Here is a 25,810-nt window from a genome sequence, read left to right as displayed (position 1 = left end):
CTTTAAGTTAAGTTTGAATAATTCAGCTATTTAACAGATAAGAAGCATTTTTCTACATCAGCTGACAGAAATAAACACACATGGCTCTGAGGCTCAGCTGAACCTGTGTCACTGACTCTGTGGAGTCTCCATCTTGTCGGAGGGAAATCTCCGCTGCGTCTTTTTATAGCTCGGCTGCAGTGAGTCCTGGTGCGAGCAGCAGCGGACAGAGGGGTCAGTGTTTGCAGGGAACAGGCCTCTGGGCTCGAACTCACCACAGACGGCGGAGCTCAGAGGAGAAACACGCGGACCTCGCTCCAGAGCCCCGGTGTCTCCTGACGCGTGTGGCCGCCTCTCGAAGCCTCGTCCCTGGGAAGAGCGCGCTGCCATGGACCGGTGAGACCGCCTCAGTTTCCTGTGACACTTTTAACTTTGAATCAGATCAAACCAGAGTTCAAGAGTTCGTTTAGTTTCTCTTGTTTTTATGTTTGATCCACGTTTGAATTAAATCTGAACTTTTCTTCCACAGTCTAACATGTTGACTGGAGAATAAGAACATTAACATATAGAACTATTTACAGATCTATGTGCTTGTACAACCAAAATACTTCCTCACACAGGATTTACTTCAGCATTAACTTGTTGTTAATTTTAATTATTTCATATTTAAGATGCATGCTCAGGGTTTGAACATGCATCTGTCAACATGGTGTTTCTTACTAATACTTCTTATCTGAATCAACAATTCTCATTGTAAAGTTGCAGTAAGACCCCAAAGTAAATTGTTGTATAAACATAAACCTGTATGAGTCTTTCACAGCCACATCACTCATTAATGTTTAAACGTTCGGTTTATCATTTCAAGTTGTCAAAAAAGGAAAATGTGCAAAATGTCTATAATTTGAATTACTGTGAGAAAGAAAGAAATGAATTTGGTAACTAGAAAACAGTGTCTCCTCCATGCAGTTTCATTTTTAAGCAATTTTTATCTTCTAATTCAGGGATTGTTTATAATATGGCTTAGTTTTTCTCACCACTATTCTTTCTGTGCTTGTTCTCCCGACAGATGTGCCACACTGGAGCACTATAAAGCCGGCATGCTGCTGAGCGGTGTAGGTGACGCTCTTGGTTACAGGAACCAGCTGTGGGAGTACAATGAGTCTGGACCAGCTATTCACCAGGTCAGAGCTCAGGAGCAGGGAGGGAAACGCCATTCTGATGAGACGTGGCTGCTAAAGGTGCGTTTCACCCAAAATGTCTGTGCTTTCAGGAGCTGAAGGAGCTCGGAGGCCTGAGGAACATCAAGGCTGAGCTTCCTGATTGGCCGGTGAGCGACGACACGGTTCTTCATCTGGCGACGGCTGAAGGACTGGCCACTGGTGAGATAAGAACAAAAACCCACATTGAATGTTCCTGTGTCTCCTTTCCTCGTCACATGGAGATTGATTCGATCGTCAGCGTCGTTGTGATGAGGCCTCATCAGGAGAGAGAGAGAGACACACACACACACATTCTTGTCCTCAAGAGCCAAAACTAAAGGTTGATTCGCAGCCTTTGCTTGATTTGCTGCTTGATTTGCTGCTCAATTATGGCTCCGCACAAGTGGAGGGAGAGTGGCAGGAATTAAACTTGACCTTCACCGTGATAAGGCAAACAACAAGCCTCGTTAACAGATGTTGCGTGTTTTTAAAAAATGTCAACACGGACACGTTTGCTCTGCGATTGTCCCCCTCACAGGGAAGACGGGGGAGGCGCTCCTGCACGAGGTGGCCGCTCGATATGTGGAGGGGATGAAAGACATGGACGGGAGGAAACCGGGGCCTTCCAGCATCCTGGGTGAGAGACGGCTTCATTTCTCGATCGTTACATCCATGGGCAGCGATGGTGGAGATCTGCCTTACTTTCTCTTCCAGGAGTGTCGCAGTTGAAGCCTGGGGAGGAGGAGGGCTACAGAATTCCTTATAACCCAGAGGGGACGGGGTGTGGAGCAGCCATGAGGTCCATGTGCATTGGCCTGAGGTACGAGTCTTTTCCTGAGAATAAAACATAATAACTCAGACTACTTATCGATATTGGTCTTGACCGAGCATCGCAATGATCCACAGTCGTTAAAAAATTCTCTTTACACTTGTTTTTTTTTTGCTCTTCTCATGTTACTGACACGACCTTCGAAGTTAAGGTCAGAATCCAAAATAACTCCCGACCCCCCACACCTCATGTCAGAGACACGAGTGAATACATGTCCTCCTCCCTCTGAGGAACCAACGTGTCCCTGTTATCTCAGAAAAGACAAATGACTATTTCCATTATTGATTATTTTCACGGTCAATTTTTATAGTCAGTAGAATGTAAGGGGAAAATGTCTATCTCCCAGGGTGGCCTCTTCAAAACTCATGCATCTGACAAAGTCCAAAAACTCATGTTCACTTAACAATTACATGAAATAGAAAAAAGATCGAGCAGTAAATGTACAGCGGTGATTTGAGCCGCTCTTATGTACTTTATAATAAACACAACAGTGTGGAAAGTGTTAGTTCTTTGCTCACTAAGCAGAAATTAAATAAATAACAAGAGTTCCCAGATTAAAACATGAACTAGAAGCAGCGAGAGCAAGTAGGAAGAACTTAATATATACAGTATATTTATATTAATACTTCGTCCTCGCCAGGTATCCAAAACCTGACCAGCTGTTGTCGCTGGTGGCAGTTGCCATGGAGACAGGGAGGATGACCCATCCTCACCCCACTGGATTCCTCGGAGCTGTGGCGTCGGCCCTTTTCACCGCGTACGCAGTCCAGCGCAGGCCAATCACGACATGGGGTCTGGGCCTGATCAACGAGGCATGTCCGATAGCAAAGACCTTTGTTCAGGGTCGAGGCTTCGCCGTGGAGGCGACGGAGAGAGACTGGAGCTACTTCTGTGACAAGTGGCAGTGGTATGAGGTTGTCATGTTTCATTCAGCTCCAGGTTTCCAGCATCAGCAGCTTCCTTAAGCCTCTCTCAGTCTCAAGGTTAATATATGAAGGCATGAAGTTCACGCAGTGCAGCAGCGTGACCTTGTTTTTGTGCTTCGGTGCAGACGACGGCCGAGTTGCTGAAGGCAGTATGTTTTTGGGTCATCCGTCCTTCATGCTGTTGCACTGGGGAATGTCTTCGCCTGGAATGACTTATTGCTTCTTTCTCTTCTGGAGGATAATGTGCATGTGAGCAAAATCTCTCGCCTCTGTTCCACAGGTACCTGGATATTAGGGGCATCTCCAACGGCGTGGGCCCTGCGATCTGGCCCTCGTCCTACGGCCCGGCTGAGAGAGACGAAGCCTACAAGAGCTTCAGCCTGTCGGGCTGGGCGGGACGAAGCGGCCACGATGCTCCGATGATCGCCCTCGATGCCCTGCTGGGCGCGGGCTCGGACTGGGAGGAGTTGATGAGCAGAGCGGGTTTCCATGGAGGTCAGAGATTCAATCTAGAAAGTGTCTCTTTGGTCTATTATCATGGGACGTCAGGGAAGTACATCTTAGAATTCATAGACTGTAAATAAAGATGGACGACGCATCTCCTCTTCCTCCCAATGTCCACAAATGAAGCCAATATATTCCGGACACGAATGCTGCCTCGTGATTGATTTTTAGCTCAACATGTTGCGATGGTTACACACGCTCACCAATCACTTAGCCACCAATCACGATGTTTCACACATGAGCGCTATCCGATCTGAGGGCATTCACACCGGTACCAGTCATATAATCCATTGTTAATATAAAAACATTGATTAGCTGCTTTTAAGTTAATCTAAAAAGATCAATTCCTATTAAAAATGGAAATTTTAATTTATCTTCTCATGCTGTTTTCTCTGTCCACTTCCTCCCCTTCCCGTCCAGGTGACAGTGACAGCACCGCAGTGATCGCCTGCTGCTGCTGGGGTCTTCTCTACGGCACACAGGGCGTCCCTGAGGGAAACTACTCCAAACTGGAGTACAGGGATCGACTGGAGCACAGCGCCGAGCAGCTCTACGCACTGTCACACTGAGGTCTCCGCAACATGCCGTGCTGACATTGCGTGTCTTAACTTGTTGCACTGAGAGGAAACTGGGCCACACTGGGCCACACTGGGCCACGCTTGCCTGAAGGGGGAGTAGTGTCCCACTGACCTAAAGTCAATCATTTCTGCCACAACAAGGCCTTTGTTGTGTTGGTGCTGAGGTTGGCGTATAAAGAGGGCTCCCCCTAGTGACCGTTTGAAATGAACATGCAGAGTTGTACTAAGCGGAACGAATCCCGGCTAATGAGAATGTTAGGAGAATACAAAACGTCCCCCAGGAGGTAATTACTTTGTTTTGTCAGCTTGACATAATAGTAAATGCTTAGTTACTCCAAATTAAATGTGCTTTTGTTATCGTCTAATGAAAAATACAATTCTGCGTCTCACTATAGTTAACTGGGGCCTCATTCAACTGTAACTGCAGTTTCATGCACAATTGTTGATACAACAAATTAAACAAAGCTTTGTAGTTGAGTTGAAAACTTTATTTTTTGGTCATGATGTTTTAATATTTTTTTGTCCAACTTGTCCATTTTTTTATTAATTATATTTTTCTACAGGAGAGAAGAAGGGTAAAGGGGGTGGGTGTAACTACTGGATCAAGTTTAAAAAAAGAAAAGTTATTTGCTAAAAATCCCCTCTCGTCTTCAAATCCCTCCTTTCATGGTGTACTCATGATATCCTGCGACAGTCAGTGTTTTGTGTTATGGTACTTACAAAACCCCACAAGGCTAAAAACACATTGCTAGAAGTGTCTGCTGTTGCTTTGTCCTCTTCGACTGGTTCGCCAAGCAAGGTGCCCCGTGTCTGAAAAGGGAAGAAGTTGGAAAGAAGAGCAGGATGGCAGCGGGGTGGGGTGGGGGGTCCGGACACCTCTGCTGCCGTCTGCCACCATCATCTTTAGCATTAAAAAGGTCTTCCTCATCTGGGGCTGACGCCTATGAAGAACAATATAGCTGAAGAATAAGGTGCTGTGAGACTTGAGTCCTCTTCTCTCCTCCATGCGATCCTGTCAGTCTGGTTCAGTCTGGGCCTCACATCCAACAAGTTGTGGGGATGTTGGAGTTCATTCCGGGGAGCAGTTTGAGAGGGTGTGGTGGTGTCGAGGGGTCTGGAGGGGTTTAGTTTCCAGGTGGATGGAAGGAAGCAGGGTGCGTTTGTACCTGCATTGCTGTGGAAAGGAAACAAACAGTGACATTAGGAATTGTGTACTTTAAACAAAGTCAGACTGGGGTTGGGCATCTGTTGTGTCTCGTACCTTGTGGATGTCCTATGTAGAAGTGCTGGTGTGCTCCTTGCTGAGGTCCGTGCTGGGGGTGCTGGGGCACCGAGCCGGGGCCCTGCTGAGGCGGCTGCAACATCACTAACTGGGGCTGACCGTGGCTGCCCGAGTGGTGGGGACCTGACATGGCTCCCTGTACGTGGGCCTGGAAGAGAGGGTGGCCAGGAAATTGACAGGTTTAGGTCAAGATGAAACTTCAATTGAAAATAGTAAATAAAAATGTATGCAAACTATGCGCAGTGATGACCATACCTGTGTTAACTGTCCCAGGGGGTATGATGGTGGGATGCCCTGGTGGCTGTGGATGCTGTAGCCCTGAATAGGGTACGAGCCCTGTGGAGACGTGTGGCCTGGCGGCATGTTGGGTGGGGTGGGAGCTGACAGAGGACCTGAGTGGTACAAGGACTGAGGCTGTGGGCCTGACTGGGCGTTCTACAAGAAGAGAGCACAAAACGTTAGCGATCATAAATAAATCAGAATTGCTGCGTCCTGGGAGCTGGATCTTTCTGAGAATGCAGCGCACAAAGGTGAATCCTTCTGAGGACTTGAAGGTCAGTCCTGTAGGGGTAAGCTCACCTGTCCTGGGCTAGGTGCAGTGTGTTGGGGAGGGGGCTGGTTGCCTGTTGGGGTACTAGAGGGCTGAGGCTGATGCACTGCGCCCGTGTGGTGGGAGAAGGACTGTGGAGCTGGAAGGAGAAGACAGTCAGTTCCCCCATAATGCATTTCAAGCCTTTGATGAAAAATGTATATTCTGAACCTCACAGAAAGAAAGTAACTCTCATCACACACAGATTTGTTCCACTAACCATAGATGCCCTGCTGTGGTCCCTGAGGGCCGTCTCCCTGTGTAGGGAACTGAGGGCCTCCTGGGGGTCCCAAAGCTTGTGGATGGGGACCCCCACCTTGACCTATCATCCTGGCTCCACCCTGCAGCATGGAGTACATTGGCTGGAGAGAGAAGAGAGAAACAAATAAAGCAATGTTTAATATTTGTTTTAAATGTGAGGGTTAGATGTTGATCAATTAGCTTTCAGAATAAGATACCCCCCCCAACAAATTGTTTTTTATTGTATGCTAATACACACAATTTAAAACCAGTGACTATGACATCATACCTGTCCAGGGTAGGGTGTCATGGCCTGGATGACCTGCTGCTGGCCGTACTGCTGTGGGTTGTACTGAAGGTAGGACTGAGGGTAGGGGGATGCTACCAGCGGGGCCCCAGCTGCTGAGGCTGCAGCTTGCAGCATTTGGGGCGCTGAAGTACCATGGTCAGAGCGTTGAGCCACTACTGAGCCTGGTGAGGGAGAAGAATAATTGTCAAAGCAACGAAAACATAAAAGGTTTAAACGCTGCTTCTTCAACATATTGGTACACTTACAGCAAGAGGTCATTTCTTGATAAATTATGTAAACAAGGTGTCTCTTAAGTGTGTTTCTAGCTTTGATAATGCCCCTTTTTTAGAAGCTTTTTTAAATGGAAACAACAAATTAAAACCTCAGACATAAAACAACACAGGAAAGGAAAACACTGCATTAACCTTTGGTCCTGGGGTATTTTCCCTGGTTGACTGTCGACATGGTGTACTGGTACATGGGTGGTGGCTGAAAATAAATGATTGAGAGGTCAACACGAGACAAACTCGATCTGTTGGGAGTTGATCAAAAGAAAATTAATTAATTAAAAACATTTTTTGTCAAAGCTGTGTACCTGCACAGAATGGATCTGCGAGACGTAGGAGAGGTAGGGGGTGGTGTAGAGGGGTCCCTGTCCACCTGGGTGCTGAAGGACCACTGGGCTTGGAGGAGTTGGCCGAGGTGGAGTGGGTGCAGTGTTGGGTTTCGTCTGTAAGATCACACACAACCACAGATGAATACATTTGCGTTTCACTTCATGATACACTTCACTACATTTACTGATCTTCATACAACATCACTGATGAAGTACTCTCTGCACTCACAGTTCAGGGATTAAACAGGAATCGACTTACCATAGGCATCTGAGGTTTAATAGGGTTGAACTCTTTAGCGTTGGGGTTTAGGGTGGATTTCTTTACTTGGCTAGAGGAAATAAAGAAACATGTGTTTATGAACAACACAAGATAAATCAAATTGTTTAGTGAAACAGCTCTTATCCGTCTTGAAACTCACTCTGGTACACCCTCTGTCGACTCAGACCTGCCCTCTTCACTTCCCGGGGTCCTGGCTGGCTGTGGGACGGCTGGCGACTGCCTGTCTGAGACAGGGGCTGAGGTGGCAGCTGTGGTGGGGCCAGGTGTAGCCGTGGTATCCTTGGTGGGGTCGTCAGAGGGAGCAGGTGAAGGCTGAGGTTGGGGCTGAGCGGGACTGGCAGCTGGAGGCTGAGGTTTAGGGTCTGAAGCAGGGTGAGCGTCTGAGGGTTTGGCTGCGCTGGGCTGGGAAACGTCACCGACAGCAGGAGGGGTTGCTGCTGCTGGAGAGCTGGGAGAGCTCGAGTTGCCTCCACTCGGCTGGAGCTGGAAAAAAAAGAGAGTAAAGCAGTTAAGAGCTGAGACAAGGAAATATTTGGGTAGGATGGAGGTGATAGCAAAAATAGAAAATAATTTAGACGTTGCAAACAGATATATGTTGTATCTGTAACAAAGCTCTCATTTTTTGCTTTTTTGAGTTGATATAGTTTTTTATATAAATTACTGGAAGTCTTCACTGATCGTTACAGTACCCAGTAAAGCTCAAGTGGGGCCCACCAGTATCCAGTGCCATGTCATTACTGGTAATGGTCACAATGAAATGAAGAAGACGTGAGTGATTTGTCAGACAAACGTCAATGTCTCAGGACATGACCACTTGATTGGTCACAGATTTTCTAATTTCACACTTCATTGAGGCTACTGATCTCTTACCCTGAATTCCTTGCCAAATTTCCGCAGCGCCTCGATCTGCGACCTTTGCTGCACTGAGGGAACTGGTGAGGAGAGAGGAGACAAAGGTTAATGGGAATGCGGAATTCTGAAAACTCAAAAACAAATGGGACATGCAATTAGGTTAAGTTTTAATACTTATTTCCAGTATTTTAGATGGGACAAAATCGTCCTGCACACACACCTTTAGTCTTGCTTTCCTCTGTGCTGTTGGGACTCTCAGCTGAACGTACTTTTGCAGCTGCACCAATAATCTCATTCACTGCAATGACAAGAAAAACAGCAAGATTCCACTATTTAAAGTTGTCTCTTACTGCTATGAGGTGCATGTCTTAAAAAGGTTCATGTCATTAGAGAATAGATGGTTTTGACTTTGATTGAAACTTTAAAAAACAGAAGAGGATGTGAGAGGTGAGACAGTACCATCTACAGGGAAGAGAGGGGCAGGGCCAGATGTCTTCTGGGCAGGCAGGGAGACAGATGATGTGTCTAAATAAGGCGTGTCCTGGGAAGAGACTGATTTAGGAGAGCGAGAAGCTGCAACGAAACAATGGGGGGGAAAAATACAGACCAAGTTTTAGTCAAAGTCCATCAAATATAATTGTAGAAGATTTTATAAGAGGTGACTGGGTTTGTCTGCAACTTATACCTGTAGACTGACTGTGTGAGTTTGTAGAACGGGCGGTCCTGCTTGACTGTGGAGGTCTTTGGGCTTTAGGGGACGTTCTAGCAGAGACTGTAAAACACAAAAAGAGAAAATGCTCCTTGCAGACTTTCGACAATTTTTACTTTAGCCGTAGCAGCATTCATTGGTGCTGTGGAAATACCATCTGACACAAGCTCACACACTTACCTCCATTCACAGGCCTGCCAGCATCCGAAAGCGAGTGGGGGAGTGAGTGGGAATGAGGGACTGTGTGTCCGTGTGGGGCAGGGGGGCTGCCTGGGGAGGGGGCAGCTGAAGCAGAGGCCAGCGTAGGAGCCGGTCCACCAGGAGAGGCAGGTGTGTAGGAGCTCGCGGGGGCAGAGCCCGGGCCTGGGCTGGGACTTCCCTGGGGGTGGTGGGGGGCGTAGGCCCCACCTCGGCCTGACAGAGGGCTGCTTCTCTCTGACGGAGAGACCCCAGGTTGTGGCCCCGCACCAGAAGGCAGTGGAGGTCTGGGGGAGGAGGAGGATGGAGGGTTGGAGCGGTAACCTCCACTGAGACGGTTATGTGGGGGAGGCCCACCAGGGCCTCTCTCAGCTCGCTCACGCTCCCGGTTCATCTCTCGCTGACGCTGAGGTAATGGAATGTACTTGCCCTCCCTGGAAGAGAAAGGAAGTACATCACACACAGCAACAACACACAGGTGACAAAAAAATATAATACAGACGTAATTGACTTTTACAAAGAAACACGATAAGAGAAGTTGATTTATCAAATTCTTTTCTTGACCTTGGAAACAGCATTTGACAGAATGATTTCCTCTCAGTGTATTTAGTCAATGTTTTGAATCTGATAGAGCATTTGATCTTCCTCAGCAGATAAGAGTTTGATGACTCTAACTGATTATGTGATCAAATTGAAGGGATGAGATCAATTTGACAATGGCTGTTTCCACAGTATGAACCTCAACTTTTAAGTCAATACCATCAAGATCACCAGGATGGATACTTAATTCAATTAGAATTGAGACTGTTAATACAAACCGAAAGAACTACATATAATTAATCTATATTCAAATTGCTCTTCAAAACGCTCCCTCACCTGGTACTGGCTCCAGGGCTGTCTCGTCCCCTCTCGCGGTCTCTGTCACGGGGACTCTCGCGGCCCCTCTCCCGATCACCTCCGTCCCGCACCACAGAACTGAACTTATCTTCCTCGCTTTTGCCCTCGTCATTTTCCAGGCTGACACGGTGGCGATACTGGGGACTTGATTCAATCTCACTGGCCAGACGAGCAGCACGAGCCTCCCTCTGCCGATACATCTCAGAGTTTCCTCTTTCTAGTGGCACACTGGAGGTGAGAGAGAGAGAAGATTTGACAAAATGTAGAGAAAGGACAAAAACCTCAACAGTCGAGAAATCTTAAAATCGTATTAACCCAAACATTTTTTTCCATTTTACTGTACTAACAGAAAGGTACATAACACAATATGGTACAAATAGTCACAAACAAATTTCACATTATGGAAACTCACGTGTACATGGAGAGGCTGGAATCATATGTTGACGTGACTCCGTATTTTACTTCATTGAAACGAAACATCTCATTGGCATCCCAGCCATTAGACTGAGAAGAAAGATACGAGATTACTGGGTTAATAAAATCACCAGTGCTTTAAAATAATGTTTATTAGTGAAAGTGTTTATAAAAGATTGAGTTCTTGCAGCATATCAAATTTAAAGTCAACTCGTGTTTTTCATGTGTGTCCTGGGCATAAAGGGCATTTACGTCATAAGAGAGTTAGCTGGTGTTTCTGTGTGAAAGAGACAATTTGACTCACTGCATCATTTTCCAGATCGTAACTCTCTCCATTGCTGTCTCCTCCCTCCCATCTCTGCAACACCTTCTCCTTGTGTTCTCCGTTGACTCGGGTGGAGCTGATGGCTGTGTCTGTGAAGGTGTCTAAAAATCAAAGACAAGATTAGGTTCATATCAATAAAAGTCTCTTTTGGTTAGATTTGCCTGCAGCTGGTTTAGAAAACATTAAACTATATCACCATTTGTTAAGTTTTCAATGAGTTTTTTTCTCCTTAAGAGGTCAACTCAGGTCAGTCTACACTGACAAATAATTGGAGTAGAGACTCAACTCCTTACTCAAACTGTGCACATGATCATTGTTTCCAACACTTCAATCTATGAATCATGGTTGTCAAGAGTTCGTGAAATGAAATCCTTACTTTCTTTTATTTAAAAAGAACTATATACATATGTATCTGATACAAATGCAGCTCAGACCTGTTTGTTACCTTTGTGCACTTTTACCCTAACCCCCTAGTTTGCATTTGCGTGTTTATACCTCTTGTGGCAAAGTTTAGGTCGACATCTCTGCAGATCATTGTCACCAGGTCCGAAGGGCTGAAAATCATAGTGTCCGTGATTTCCTCTCTCCGTGGCGGAACCAACGTTGATCCCTCCTCTTCACTGCGTTTGTGTACAGCATCCACAGCCAACTCACACTAAGAAGGAAACATATAGAGGGTTCAAGAAATTTGATGAGTGTGTGAACTTTCAGAGCAGGGACTGAACAAAATGCCATGTTGACAGGAGTTTATTTATTTATTTATTATACTGACAGAATTGTTTGTAGAGCTTCTTTTAATTGGCAGAAGGAAGTGCGTGTGTGTTTTCTCATTTTGAGTTTCTTACCCGAGAACTTAGAGTCTTGAAAATGCCTTCAAATACACTGCCATTCTTCACTCTTATGTCACAGGTGGAACCCTGAAAGAAATGAAAGATTCTATTAGGGCACTTTTAACCAGGCAAAATCTAAAACAAACTTTAATTCAGAGTTGAATGATACCATACTGTAACTTTTACATGTTTCAAAATGCCAGATTAGAGACAGATTTAAAGCCCATCTCATCATAAACAAGAGTAAAGCCAGCTATACATTAGGTACATTATATCGTATCTCTTAGTATTGTGACTAGTGTCACAGGGGATGATGCAAGCTGCCACTTTCCCTCAAATAATCATCATGGTCTGAGAAGGACATTGACAAAAAGCTCACCACAACAGCTGTGAGGAAATGAAGCATTCTGGCATTGTTGTACACACCCTCGAAAACCTGCAGATGGGAAAGGCACAAAGCAACCATCAAAATAAAGTTTCACAAAGACATGGCATAAACTTTTAACTACCATTAAAAAAAATCATTATGACATCAGGTTTATCGCTGCATACAGTAAGCCAATTCATTCCTAAGAGGAGGGAACTCTAAGGTGAAGAGTTGAAATACAGAAATTTCCTGGGGCCTCTTTTATACAAGAGACCCACTTATGTTGCTCCGCTCTCTACTGAATGTAAGTTTAACCCACATACAATCCTATTGGAACTTTTTAATGATGCTCATCATTTATCAGGAATAACAGATATGTTAATACCACTTGAAATTTCAAAATTAAGATTTTAACTTGGGATGGAAATGCATAAAAAATATATAGTGAAAATATACTTGTTCAAAGTAAATACATTTATGTCTGTCCAGCGCCTTGATCCCCACTGTCCCAAGACTTTGGACACACAGCGCAGTTTGCAGTTTCATAAACTACCTAGCAGGTTAGCTGGACAGGCATTAGTTTAATCCATAAACTGGCTACAGGCAAACAATAATAATAATCATTCTCCTTTAGCGTAGTAGAAAACATGCCTAATTAAATTGAGACAAATCCAATCTTGATTTAAGACATTTTAACAACGTGCAGGAAACCTGATCCATACATTTTGAATTATGTTCAATTACAATACAAATACTTATCTTTATCAATTATTATTGTTATTTCTATTAAAATCTAAAAGGTGATGGACTGAACTGAGACAGTAAAACTGACATTGGACTAAAGTAAGACCTTTCTATGGAACTGCCCTTCAGATCTGACCATTGCTTACAATGTGTCGTGTGTTTACAGCCCAACTTTTCTGGGCCAGGATACTCACAGGAGATGACTGGAATGATGGCTTTGCAGAAGGTCGATTCCTGTGAGACAAAACGACATGGTTAAAACACGATTGTCTGCTTCCATGTGAAAGGAGTAAAACTTGTTTTCAAAGCTTGTCAAGGCAGTGTCACATTCCACGTGGAGCTAGCTGGAGAAAAACTAACCACCTTAAAGCCTCAGTAGTCTGAATAATCTATCAACACTTCACGTCTAGTATCACTTATTATATTTTTGCCTTTATAGATACTGTCATATTTCAGGGCTACCTACTTCCGTCTTCAAGAAACAAAGTGATGCCATGTAAACACGTCAGCAGCTTGGATTCAACAAGGAAACCAGATTTGGAGCAATAGATTCATCTTCTAAGATTCAATCGAATCAATCTGGGCATCGAACGCAGCCTCCATGAAGCGTGCAAACACGGGATGGCATCGCTGCGAGCCACAGACACGGTTACAAAACAAAGAGACAAAGCTGACAAGACTTCAGTAAACACACGCGGATCTCAGAGACTGTGGCCACGTGTGACCTCGTTCAGGCCATGAGATCACTTCCGTGTCGACAGTGACATGTAAACATCGGGTTTTCAGTGGGTGCACAGGCTTGTTGTTGTTATTTCCACATTTTTCTGTCGCTACCGTGTCTGCTCTGACACTGACAGGCCAGATAAACTTTGTGCAGCTCGGGTGCTGATTCGCTGCCCGTTGCTTTCACCTCACTTGGACCCGCCTCACTTTACCACCCTGGGCTCTAAGCGAGCATTCTGATTCGTTCACTTCCACTGTCAATCAAACACGGACTCATCTCATTGGACTGAAGAGGACCCCCCCCCCCCCTCTCTCTATTGCCGGGATACGCCCACAGCTCTTTAACCGGTAGGCCTCAGGAGTCACAGGACGATCCCCGGACTGTCCTGACGCGACTCCCACCCCAACCCGCTTACCTCCCGGCAGGCGCCCTGTTGCCGCTGTTGGTGCCGCTGACTGGGGAAGACATACCGGCGGGGCCCGAGGTTCCGTTAGATGCTTTTCTCCCGCCGGGTTGCTGCTGTTGTTTCAGCATCACGAAGCACAAGTGTTCGCTAACTTATAAACACTGATACCTCCCGGTGTGAAGTTGCTTCAGCAGCGGACTCTGTTTAACACGATCGCCCGTCCCGAGCAGCGCAGAGCCGGTGTAACCTCAACACGACCCGGCTAGTGTAGCTAATCTTGCCGAGCGAGTATCGGTCGCGTGTGGCCTAAAAATGTTAACGCCTCGATTTAAATTAAATCCAACACCCGATTAAACAGATTCGCCCCCCGGTTCTCTGGTGTGTAACCGCGGAGGTTCTGTCAAAGCCCGGTACCGAAAACACGACACGACTTTTCGTGTGATTATTTAGCGGCGGCTAGCTAGGTTAGCATTAGCTTCGATCCCCGGGCTCACTTCGGGCGCTTTCCCTCCAGGATTTACTTTTTCCCTCGGTCGCCTCGACTCCGCCGCCGCTGACCCTTCCGGTACAAATTCGCGGTGGTCGCCGTCACTTAGTCGCCTCGGGAAAGTCGTATTTTTCTCCAGGTTTCTCGCTGAAAAACCCGCAGCGGTCGGTCGACACCACCTCTCGGTAGTTTCACTTGACTCAATCCGCGCGCGGCTGACTGGGAACCGGCTGGAAAGGGGGGGAGGGGGGCGTTGACGTGCGCGTGCGCCTTTGACCCACTGGCGAGCGCGCGCACGCGAGAATAACGTGTTCATCGAATCGATATCGGATCGATGCTGATTTTAATCTGATGTGTGTTTTTTTTTTTACTGTACACGTGGCAGCCACAAAACACCACATGTTATCATTTCATTTTATTTCAATAAATCACTTCTAACTTGTTTGAATCTCACGGGTTCGTGGCGGCGCTTTTGTTTCTGGCTTAATTTTTTAATTTACATTTTATTTTGTTTCATTAACGAATTCATCAATAACACACAAGGACAGACATTGACCCGGCGGAGGCGAGTGAGTCTCTGCTACAGTGATTACGGCAGGAAGCTGCAGACAACATGGCGGCCGCCGTAGAGAGCGTTTATGTCACATAGCAGGAGATTTAAAAAAAAAAAAAAGAAAAATGTCCCGAGAATCCTGATCTGATCCAAACCCTCCTCAACCAACAAGCTGGGACTTAAACGTAAGACTTCACTCGTCATCTGTCAAAGACACCGTAAGTAGACCTGAAGTTATTCATTAGATACAGTGGAGCTTTACTCGGTGTTGCATGTGAGACCATGTGAAACTATTCAAAGGCAAATGGAAAATCTCATCATCTTTATTTACACGATAGATCAACACTATCCACTGTGGATTGATTTGTGTTTTGATGTTGAATAATCACCTCTATACTCTTGAAAGATGGTGGTTTAAACTCTCCACAGGAAGCTGTGCCTGCCATTATATCCGTGTCTGTCTTTGTGGATTTCATGAATTTAACAATGCAGATCATTTAATTGTAAAGCTGAGAGCATTTATTTGTCATAAGTACTGCATACAACCCTGCCCACTGTTGGTGCATTCAAAAACAAACATGCAAATGAATTAAAAAGAACACCTAATAAGATAATTAATATAAAAATATTAACTTTTAGTCCACAAATCTTTAACACTGATTTCTTTCAAACCCCAGACATTAATTCAGTCTGTTTTGTGTGTGTGTGTGTTTTTACCTGGTCTCATATTTAGTGATTTGTAAATTACTATTTTAAAAACAATAGTTCTCAATGGTTGTTTGTTTTTCTTTATGTTATTTAGCACTTTAAAGTACACCATGTACTTTATCTTCAGCATATAAAGTAGTTCTATCAGATCATTAATTACCTGTCAGGCTTTAGGCACTGAAATGTTAAACTCCTTAAGGAACCATTTTAGTATGCATAACCTTTATCTCCATTATTTCAAAGTAACTATATAGTGGTACTAAATCAGTGTATTCTTTATCTCTTCCACAGAGAGTCATTGTATTTAAATGTCTGACTGTGTAACCTCGATCTTAGCAGGTGCACATCTCACATGTTGAGGAAGAAGCCCCCCATCCTGCAGCACTTCCTGTCCCTGCTTTCCAGGCGAGCCGGTCACCTCGCCAGGCAGCAGTATGATGTCATCGTGGTGGGTGGAGGTCACGCAGGGACAGAGGCGGCAGCGGCAGCAGCCAGAGTGGGAGCGGAGACTCTCCTGGTCACACAGAAAATAAACACCATAGGTGAGGAAAAAAGGCCTTGTGCAGTCTGTCCATCTAATTCTGTAGAGGTTTGGGGAGAACAAGTGCAGTTGGAACTTGACAAGTGCCTGTTCATCATGTTAGTCGCCTCCGTTCCTCGCTTTCCTCACAGGTGCTCTGTCCTGTAACCCGTCTCTGGGAGGAGTAGGGAAGGGCCAGCTTGTGAAGGAGGTAGATGCTCTGGACGGGCTGTGCGGTCGAGCAGGAGACTGGGCTGGGATCCATTTCTCCATCCTAAATCGCAGCAAGGGCCCCGCTGTGTGGGGCCCAAGGGCCCAGCTGGACCGCCTGCGCTACCGTGAATTCATTCAGGTATTAAGTACAAAGGTGTAAAATAGAATGTCACTCAGTGGAGCACAAACAGGATTCTTGCCTGTGAATGAATTAAAAATGTCTTTAACTGTCTGTGTGTTTCTGGTTCAGTCAGAGCTGCTGTCTACTCCGAGGCTGACGGTGTTGGAAGGTTCAGTGGAGGAGCTGCTGGTAACAGAACCGAACACAGAGGAGCCGGGACACCACAAAGTTACAGGGATACGTTTGGGTATGGAGCAAAAGACAAATATCTGTCAATGTTGACCTGAACTCTGTTCCACCATTAAAACTAAGGTTTTAATTATACGTGATTTAAAATGTCAAAAAATGCTTTATTTCGCAAAGTTAAGTCCTAATCTGTCCAGTAAGTTTTGTGTTATCTTGCCTAAAACCAACCAACAAATAAATGGACAGGGGTGAAAATAAAACCTCCTTGTCCGATGTAAAAAGTCATATGTTAATCAGTTGGTAATTCCTTCGCACTTCTTTCAACATCTTCCCAGTAAATGGAAGCCACCCGATCTCAGCGAGCTCAGTGGTTCTCACTACCGGTACCTTCTTGTCTGGCTCCCTCTTCATGGGTCAGACGAAGTCCCCCGGGGGTCGGATTGGAGATGCTCCATCGAGCGCTGGGCTGTCCAATACTCTGAGGGAGAGGCTGGGGCTGAGGATAGGCAGACTCAGGACCGGGACCCCTCCCAGGATTGTGAAGGATTCAGTCGACCTTTCCCTGGCGGAGCTCCATCCTGCTGACAGTCATCCAACTCCCTTCAGCTTCCTCAATAAGCACACACGCTGCAAGGTAAAGATTTAGATTAAGTCCTCTTACTGAGGATGCATTTTATTTTATCAGCAAATTCAATGTCCTGTCTATCAAATGTTGATTTACGACAAATCACTTTCTGACTTTGAGAAGACAAACGCAGTGGGATGCTGCTCACTTGGTTTTCTTCTCCAGTATTCTTACATTTATTTTCCAAAAAACCCAGAAACAAAGCCTGAGGAGATGTTTTCAAGTTGCTCCTTTGTTTTTGAAGTTTTCTAGTTCACAGAAACATGAAAGCAAAGACAAACATTTGTGAAGATGTGACCAACAAACGTTCATTATTTTTACTTAAAAGCACGAGTATCAAGGTGATAATCGTATAAAAGATGTTTTGGTTTTGTCAACACATTATTCCCACGTTATATCAGTTTGACCTTTTGAACTAATTCATGTTTTATTTTGAAATTGAAATCTTTGAAGCCTGAAGAGCAGCTGCCTTGTTACCTGACCACTACAACTCCTGGTGTAGAGAGAGTGGTGAGGGAGAGTCTTCATCTCAACCACCACATACAGCAAGACACCAAGGGTCCCAGGTACACACACACACACACACACACACACACACACACGCAAACATACACACTCACACAAATAACTCCTGGCCTCCTCTCTCTCCTCTCTCAGATACTGCCCTTCCATTGAGTCGCGAGTGCTGCGCTTCCCAGGCCGGAGTCACCAGGTGTGGCTGGAGCCGGAGGGGCTGACCTCTGACCTCTTGTACCCACAGGGTCTGTCCATGACCATGCCCCCCGACATGCAGCTCCGCGTCATCAGAGAAATCCCCGCCCTGCACAGAGCTGAGATCTACACACCCGGTAAACTGACGGAACCCTGTTTGTCTAAGAGTGTTTTACAATAAATTCAAACACAGCGATACAGCATGTCTGCTCTCAGGCCACGGCTCAGTCGGTCCTTCACTGAATGAGAGAAGTACAGTGTAATGAAACGACCTGCTGGTTATGTGCAGTAGTTTATGGATGTGACAGTCAAACGTCTTGAGTGGATCTATTGTGTCTTCGGGTTTTCCAGGTTATGGCGTTCAGTACGACTTTGTGTGTCCCACTCAGCTGAGCCCTGCACTACAGGTGAAAAGCACCCAGGGTCTGTTTCTGGCCGGTCAGATCAATGGAACAACAGGGTACGAGGAAGCTGCTGCACAGGTACCTGCCTTTTTATTTCTTTATATTGAGAAAGTCATACACACAAAATCACCCTGGTGATAAGTTCTTTCTTTGTGTGTGTGTGTGTGTGTGTGTGTGCGCAGGGGCTGTGGGCGGGTGTGAACGCTGCCCGCTGCGCCCTCGCCCTTCCTCCAGTGGCCTTGTCACGAACAGAGAGTTATATCGGAGTTCTCATTGACGACCTGGTGAGCCGAGGCGTTACAGAGCCTTACCGCATGTTCACCAGCCGGGCGGAGTTTCGAACCTCACTGAGGCCGGACAACGCTGACCTCCGCCTCACTCTGAAAGGTACGCACAGTGTCCGGGACTTCAGCATGGTAGTGCCCGACTGATAAGGGTTTTGCCGATATTAATATTAAAATGTTGCAATGATCTGAATATCTGGATGTGAGTAAACTTGTGGAGTATTGAAGAGTCTCCCAAGATGTTCTGTTTTTCTGTGTTTTAGTTTTTCCCCTCTCGTTCTCCTCTGTCAGGGTTTGAGGAGGTGGGCTGTGTGTCCTCTCTGCGTTACCAGGAGGCTGTGAGGGTAAGGGACAGTCTACAGGACGCAGTTTCAGCCCTGCAGACTCTCACTCTTTCCAGCCACAGGTGGAGACAAAAGCTGCCCGATGTCCACATGAGTGAGAACAAGAACAAAATGCTGAGGTGAGTGGAGTCACCAGTGTGATGGACCATGTTTGACTTTGCATCTCACGTTACTGTCAAAGGTACGTCTATATTCAGCTGCAGGGGCCGACTGTCACTGTATGACTTCTCTTTCAGTGGCCTGGAACTGCTGCAGTACAAAGACCTTTCCTTTGAAATGTTGGCGTCTGCCTTCCCAGAGTGCCTTTCACCTTTCATAGAATTCTCACAGAGACTCAAGATAGAGGGTAAAAGCTGATTTTGGTATTTTGAGGCAACAAGGAATTAACGCCTGTGATATATTCATTGTGATGGGTGTTACATGACATAATTTTGGGCTCAGTTACCATATTGCATTTCTTCATCTCTCCTCTCTGTCATGCAGCTGTGTACAAGCCTCACTGTGACTTGCAGAAGAAAGAGATAGAGAGAATTCAGAAAGAGGAGAACATGTCTCTCTCACAGGATATAGATTATTTCTCTCTGCCGGTGTCACTGTCTCAGGAGGTCAGAGAGATTCTGGACAGAGTTCGACCCAGCACTGTGAGTCTGAACATTCATTGTTCTGTAGTTATTGTCTACTTCTAACTTTTTGATTTTCCAATGCTTTTTAAAAGTAGTTGTGTCAACCTGCAGAAGAGCTTATATTTTGGCAGACTCTTAATTTGCTAAATTGATCAAACGCTTGTGCTGTCACAACTAACTAATTCTATGCTTTAATCCTCCAGCTGGGCTCCGCTACACGTCTGCAAGGTATAACCCCCGCTGCAGTCGTCAATCTCCTCCGCTACGTCCGCAGCACAGAACAAAAAGAAAGAAGAACGAACAGAAACCAACCCGACCAAAATGAAGAGAGAGAAGAGGAGCCGTGTGCACGAAATGCATCTTTACCTCAGTGAAACGACGATTTATAAACTGTCTTGTAAAAATGTATTTATTCCTGTAAATGTTACAAAACACATATATTAAGGTATTTTGGGATGACACAGTATGCAACATGTCTCTGTATAAAAAAATAAACATTCTTTTATCTTACAGCTACCTTGTGAAGAATTCTAATCCTATTAGCAACATGACAGTGAACAGCATTAAACTCCATGTGACCTGCTCAGTGTCACTGCCGTTAATAACAACGTGGCCGTCCAGCTCAGCGGTGCCTCTAGTGAAGAAACCAAATGGAAACTTCCAGCTGGGCTGAGGCGAGCCCCGGGGGGGGCTGGGGAAAACTGTGGTGTCTGCAAATGTCACTTCAGTAGTTAGAACGAGAGGGGACGACACAGGACACTGAAGAAGAGACCAGAGGAGAGGATTGGCACATTTTCATACTACAGACATGAAACATGTTGCACAGAAAATATATATATTTAAACTTGTTTACCTTGACTTTTCGACACTTGAATATGTATTTGGCTCCCAGGATGTAGTTCTGGGGAAGGTGTAAGAGACCTTGGCGAGCCCATAGCACTTGTATAGAAAGAGAGTGCGGGAGAAGGCAGCCTGACTCACATGGTTCCTGAGAGGAGACAAGGAAAAGGTTGTTAAAAGGGGAGGAGCACAAACAACCGTATTCAAATCTACTGATCTTCAATTCCTAGTTTCTCACAGTGCAGACTTTGTGAGGTCAGTTGTCACAAAAACTTAACTCTAAATAATCAACCTTTTTCCTCTTAACACCTCGGCTTGCTGTCTCAGCTGTACCTGTGGGTCGACGGGACACTCCTGGGTGATGACTCTCGTCCAGCTCAGTTGGGACCCTGAGTTCATGGCGATCTCATCAGGAGTGGCAAGTCCCTGCAAGACCCCATAAATCTGGGACCGCAGCTCTGAGCAGTCTCTCGACGGAGAACTAGGAGACACATGGAGATGCTGAAATGAATTGTGGAAGATGAACTAAAACTTTCCTCCTTCATGCATAAAAAAATCAACTAAAACTAGAGATGACAGAAGTGAAGCTGATTCATGAGGATTCACCTGAATGTGCAGCCAGCGATGGTGTTGAGTGTGAAGAGGACAGGTGCTCGTTCGCTTGGATCAATCGAACACTCTCCACCCTGAGACGCCCTCAGCGTGGTAATCTAACTCACTGTCAAGGAGCCACGATGCATCATTGACTTTAAAGCAAGTTGGATATATGAAAATATGACTTCCTAGAATGGCACTAAGTGGAGCACATACCTCCACCAAGGTCCAACAGTTCCCCTAGATTCAGTCAAGCTGCATCAAATTGCACAAACTCATAAAGATCACAAAAATGTTGAAAAATACCTTATTTCAAGTAAATGATTAGTTTTTCCTGGATCCACCACCTAAAACAAATCCACTCCAACATTAAGTGGGTTCTACGTCAACTCATACGTCACCATTTCTCTAAGTTACAATAAAATCAGTACCATAGTTTTCGTGTAATCTTGCTAAGACACAGACAAACTGCGATGAAAACAACCTCCTTGGTGTTCATGATGTAAATAGTGAGGATACAGTCGTCATGTTTCCATTAAATCGACCAATGACAGGAGACCCCGCCCTGAGTCCGTCTGCCGGGATCTGTCCTCCTGGAGAGGGGTTGGGTGTGGCTAACTGCAGGAGACAAACGTCAGTGTCTGAATCCCTATTTCATTTTGTGTGTTCGGTTTTGAAGGGTTACCTGGAACTGCACAGAGTGCGTCTGCATCACAATCTGATTTGGATCCACATGAGCTAATACTATGTTCACAGTTGCATACGTGAGTTCTCCTCTGCCTGTGTATCCTATGACAAACTCCACCTTCAGGAAAGTCAGACAAAGCTAGGATTAGATTAGATTGAGGTTTAGGTCAAATATGTAGGATTTAGGATCGTATGTGCGGCTACTCACCTTTTTTACCACGTTGAAACAGGAGTTGTTTAGTTGGACTGGTGCAGGCCACTCAGACAGGGGTGTAACTGGGATCTGAAAGCAGAGTTAGCTCAGCATCAGACTTTCTAAGACGAAAGATTTTGAAATTGAATTAAAAATTCTCATACTGCAACTTCACTTAAAACACTGCACTCAGGAAATTGGCTTTGCTGTTCATTAACCTGTGCAGAGGAACACGAAGAGCAAAGTGTTCCTGCTACTGTCATGTTGATCTATAAGTATAATCAGTGCGACTTACCAGAAAGTCTGACACTTGTGTTGTCTCAACGATTGGAATCTGTAATAAAAGATACAAAATGATAAAAGCCTTTCCACTGTGAAATTCTCCAAAGTAATGATCTGCATGAAAAACACTTTTGTGCAGGAGAGACTTACAGACCTTGATTAGACTTAAATCAGAGAAGTAGGAGCGGGAGTTGAGATATGGGTCTGTGGTGCACGACTGAGGCGTCAACATGCGGGTGCAAGACAGAGAAGTTGACCTCAAGAACTCTACAGGCAGAGAAAAAAAGACTGATAAGATGAATAGTTATTGTAAAGATATGGTTGTGATAGAAAAGATGTCGGGGATACTACCCAGCAGTTCACGTGCACATATTTGATTTGTTGTGAACTCACTTGCAGGGTTGCGGTTGATACAAAATGATGCGGCAGCCCCTGGAGACGGCTGATGAAGGAGACCCCTCACAAAAGAATTGGAGAAAGATGTCTGAATGACATCATCAACCTGCAAAATTAAAAAAAGACTCTTATTTGCATTTTATTTATTAAAGATACTCTCCCAATTTTCATGTTAGTACTGACTAGCAAGCTTAAATCTCAAAAGTATATCACTTGTAATACAGATATTTTGTGTTACCCTGTAGAAAGGTCTGCTGTGGCTGCGGCCTGTAGGTGCTGGTGGTGAGAAGTGGTACGATGCCCCTAATGCTGGATACGGAGGAAGAGCTTGGAAAGACTTGGGAGCATTATCTGTTGAAAAAACATGGGGGAAGAATTGTATGTTTATTACTGAGTCTCATTTACATCATTAAATCATAAATTATTTGAACCTTAATTGTACTTTTGTGATAATCTTATTCTATGTTTTACCTTCTGACCGGACACAAAACAGAGAGTCAGTCTCCGTGACCAGAGATGAATCCACGTTAGCCCGAAACATCAGCCATTTCTCAATGCAAACCCCTGATCTGTGAAGTAAAAAGAGTTTTTATGCCGTGGAATGTTTCAATTGTGCTGTAACTTCAGTGCAGCGAACAGGACTTACATGGCTTTCTGAGGACATCCGGTGAAAACTGTACTCAAGTTAGCGACGCCACAATCCACTGAGTCGCAGCAGCAGCCGATATCACAGAAACCCGGGGTTAAATCACAGAGACAAGCTGGAAAACAACAGAAAAGACTTGTGTTAGTGGGTTTGTGTAGAAATACCAGGTCAACTGAGACATAATAATTATCCTTTAGCTTCTGAAAACTTTTTATTTTTGTCAAGCGGTTTACAAATTGACACTGGCTCTTATTGGCAGATTATTGCAGCCAATCTACTTCTCATGTTACTTCCTTGTTAAGCAGTTTGTAATATTGTCAAAAAAGTGCTATATAGATTAAGTTTTTTATTATTACTATAAATAAATAATACATTGCTAGAAAGCACTGCAGACGTGCCTACAGGTAGATCATCCAAGAGAACAATATGCTGTGGAAATGTCAACGTTTAAGTTTTAAATCTTTTTTTATTTGCACAACCCACATTCACAAATCACAATTTGTCTCATAAGGCTAAACAATGTGCGACATCCTCTGTCCTCAACCCTCAACAAGAGTTAAACTAGGAAAATAAAGTTTAATATAACAAGGTCTTACATTTACAAATTCACAGATCATTGAAGAGAAAAAAGTTGCATTAGACAGTGGATATATATATATATATATAGAGAGAGAGAGAGAGAGAGAGAGAGAGAATGATCATTATCATCATTATACATAAAGTTTATTATAATAAGGTCTTAATGTACAAGTTGCTCTGCAGAAGCATCTAGAAACAGAAGACTCGAGTCAAACAGGGTGAATTAAACAGTGATAGAGTTTGATGGGTGTTTGTTTGGCCTCACGCTGCAGAATAAAAACACGTGTCGCTGGATGGTTTTAAACATGATGGAGCAACTTACCCTGCGGAGCCTCCTCGGGCTGGACGGTGGCTGCAGGGGGAGCCTCGGTGGACCAGGCGGCGGCCTCGGTGGACACAGCCTCGGTCACTTCTGTGGTCCACACACCGGTGGAGACCTCGGCTTCTGTGCCTCCAGGAGCGGGGGTCGACGCCGTGAAAGCTCCTCCATCGGTCGGGCCGACGGTTGAAGAGACCCCCGAGTCTGTGGCTGCGTTTGCGAACCACACACACAGAGTGAGCAGCAGTGACCGACCCCAGAGGCTCATCTCCTCACAGGGACATGGCGACCACCGCCGCGGTCCTGGCTTAGCTCGTTAGCTTTGGCTAGCTAATGCTAAAGTAGCAGCTCGCCGGCGCGTGTTCCCTGCGTCACAGGAAGCTAATTTAAGATGTTCAAATAACTATATAAAATAAAATAACGTTAAAATTCCCGACATGAACGTGTTTATCTCAACACGTCGTCAGATGGGGGAGCTTCTTGTTGCTAAGGAAGTTGTCATGGACACTTCCGTTTCTAGGATAACGATGCCGTAAAACTAGTAAAAGACAAGAAAACTTTTTTTTTTCAACTTCACTGGATTCAGAATCACAACTTCACAAAAAAACAAATAAAAGAGAAAAACTTTATAAATGAATGGAATGAAACGTTTTAATTATAAAAGTCAGTTCATTTCAAGAGTGAAGATCCTGTGTGTTAGACTGAGGTGAAAGGGATCTACTGGCAGGAATTAAATATAAAATGATCCTGGTGATGTTTTCACTCGTGTGTTTCATTTAAATTGTACAAATTGGTGTTTTCATTACCCTAGAATGGGCCCTTTATATTCAAATACTTTATATTTATATCAGGAGCGGATCCTCTTTACAGAAGCCGCCATGTTTTTTACAGTACATGCAACTTCACCACTAGATGTCACTATATCCTACACACTGAACCTTTAACTGAAACAGGTTAGGTTAGAAAATAAAATTTTGTAGACCATGTTTATATGTATATATTGTATGTAAATATATGTATATATATATATTCTATTTGATATTAAACACTGGAACATCTATATATTTGTATGGCGGTGTTGTGCAAAATGAAATAAATGCAATCTTGCTGACTATAAACAGATGCTCATCTGTTATGGTTACTTTTTGTACTAAATTTAAAACTCAAGGAAGGAAAATCATGAATAATTTCAGTGGAGAAAACCTTTCAGTTTCTAAGATAGATAATTCCACGTGTCCCATCTCAGGCTCTTAAGAACATCATTGCTCATGTCCTCATTTCACCTCCTGCTCTGACTTTCTATGTGAATCTTCTGCTCGGTCTAGACCCATCGTCCACACAGTGCTTCAGCAAACCTCCCTCCTCATGGAGACGCTGCTGAGCCTCCGAACTACATCTGATCTAAGAAACTGTTGCTTGAACATGAGATCAGAAATAATCAGTTTGCTTAATACACTTATCTGCAAAAGATTTGATTATTTTCACTTTCTTTGTTCGCACAGAAAAACAATAAAACACAAGTAAACTCTCATATATACAACTATCTGATTTCTTCTAAATGAAAAAAACTTGCATTCCAATTGAAACATTATCTTTCAGGTAGCTTTCAAATGTATATTTATCTCTCAGTGAAATAAACTTGTCTCTTTCTGCATATAATGTTTCAGGGAACTGCAGAGCTGAGTTTATTTTCAGAGCTTTGGCAGGAAATTGAGCGT

General features: G+C 44.6%; 4 protein-coding genes across 7 annotated transcripts; 2 read left to right on the top strand and 2 right to left on the bottom strand.

Annotated features, from left to right (window-relative positions):
* The first annotated feature begins 64 nt into the window (after nucleotides 1-64).
* adprh (ADP-ribosylarginine hydrolase) lies at nucleotides 65-4,505 on the top strand. The gene is made up of 8 exons (XM_020105666.2): nucleotides 65-375; nucleotides 1,046-1,160; nucleotides 1,250-1,358; nucleotides 1,717-1,815; nucleotides 1,893-1,998; nucleotides 2,648-2,914; nucleotides 3,214-3,428; nucleotides 3,858-4,505. The coding sequence occupies exons 1-8, from the start codon at nucleotides 368-370 to the stop codon at nucleotides 4,004-4,006; spliced, it is 1,068 nt and encodes a 355-aa protein (XP_019961225.1). The 5' UTR covers nucleotides 65-367; the 3' UTR covers nucleotides 4,007-4,505.
* Nucleotides 4,489-14,311, bottom strand: LOC109641263 (ataxin-2-like protein). Of its 2 annotated transcripts, none has more exons than XM_020105660.2 (23): nucleotides 13,787-14,311; nucleotides 12,842-12,881; nucleotides 11,916-11,972; nucleotides 11,552-11,623; nucleotides 11,202-11,361; nucleotides 10,686-10,807; nucleotides 10,380-10,471; nucleotides 9,947-10,195; nucleotides 9,053-9,504; nucleotides 8,849-8,935; nucleotides 8,623-8,736; nucleotides 8,384-8,461; nucleotides 8,182-8,243; nucleotides 7,451-7,794; nucleotides 7,291-7,360; nucleotides 7,011-7,145; nucleotides 6,841-6,904; nucleotides 6,416-6,597; nucleotides 6,107-6,248; nucleotides 5,877-5,986; nucleotides 5,553-5,732; nucleotides 5,277-5,445; nucleotides 4,489-5,189 (listed from the first exon to the last, which is right to left on the bottom strand). In XM_020105660.2, the coding sequence occupies exons 1-23, from the start codon at nucleotides 13,903-13,905 to the stop codon at nucleotides 5,140-5,142; spliced, it is 3,150 nt and encodes a 1,049-aa protein (XP_019961219.1). In that variant the 5' UTR covers nucleotides 13,906-14,311; the 3' UTR covers nucleotides 4,489-5,139. The 2 variants fall into 2 exon arrangements, with proteins under 2 accessions (XP_019961219.1, XP_069374220.1); XM_069518119.1 differs by lacking the exon at nucleotides 13,787-14,311 and adding an exon at nucleotides 13,114-13,636.
* Nucleotides 14,312-14,865: 554 nt separating this feature from the next.
* On the top strand, nucleotides 14,866-20,068 carry mto1 (mitochondrial tRNA translation optimization 1). Of its 3 annotated transcripts, none has more exons than XM_020105663.2 (13): nucleotides 14,866-15,002; nucleotides 15,862-16,067; nucleotides 16,198-16,397; nucleotides 16,509-16,626; nucleotides 16,901-17,199; nucleotides 17,644-17,756; nucleotides 17,848-18,038; nucleotides 18,253-18,383; nucleotides 18,488-18,692; nucleotides 18,881-19,052; nucleotides 19,170-19,279; nucleotides 19,417-19,574; nucleotides 19,760-20,068. In XM_020105663.2, exons 2-13 carry the CDS (start codon nucleotides 15,878-15,880, stop codon nucleotides 19,928-19,930), a joined length of 2,058 nt encoding a protein of 685 aa, XP_019961222.2. In that variant the 5' UTR covers nucleotides 14,866-15,002; nucleotides 15,862-15,877; the 3' UTR covers nucleotides 19,931-20,068. The 3 variants fall into 3 exon arrangements, with proteins under 3 accessions (XP_019961222.2, XP_019961221.2, XP_019961220.2); XM_020105662.2 differs by having other exon boundaries at nucleotides 14,893-15,035; XM_020105661.2 differs by having other exon boundaries at nucleotides 14,895-15,035; nucleotides 15,865-16,067.
* On the bottom strand, nucleotides 19,950-24,598 carry LOC109641265 (tectonic-3). Its single transcript, XM_020105665.2, has 14 exons — nucleotides 24,096-24,598; nucleotides 23,195-23,309; nucleotides 23,020-23,117; nucleotides 22,787-22,899; nucleotides 22,546-22,654; nucleotides 22,307-22,419; nucleotides 22,166-22,204; nucleotides 21,886-21,960; nucleotides 21,676-21,795; nucleotides 21,510-21,608; nucleotides 21,003-21,106; nucleotides 20,730-20,877; nucleotides 20,410-20,544; nucleotides 19,950-20,315 (listed from the first exon to the last, which is right to left on the bottom strand). Exons 1-14 carry the CDS (start codon nucleotides 24,358-24,360, stop codon nucleotides 20,070-20,072), a joined length of 1,779 nt encoding a protein of 592 aa, XP_019961224.2. The 5' UTR covers nucleotides 24,361-24,598; the 3' UTR covers nucleotides 19,950-20,069.
* Between the last annotated feature and the right edge of the window lie 1,212 nt (nucleotides 24,599-25,810).

Source organism: Paralichthys olivaceus, chromosome 21 (assembly GCF_024713975.1).
Source record: "Paralichthys olivaceus isolate ysfri-2021 chromosome 21, ASM2471397v2, whole genome shotgun sequence".
Classification (NCBI taxonomy): Eukaryota; Metazoa; Chordata; class Actinopteri; order Pleuronectiformes; family Paralichthyidae; genus Paralichthys; species Paralichthys olivaceus.
Note: the sequence above shows the minus strand (reverse complement) of the source record. Positions and strands in the feature narration are given on the sequence as shown.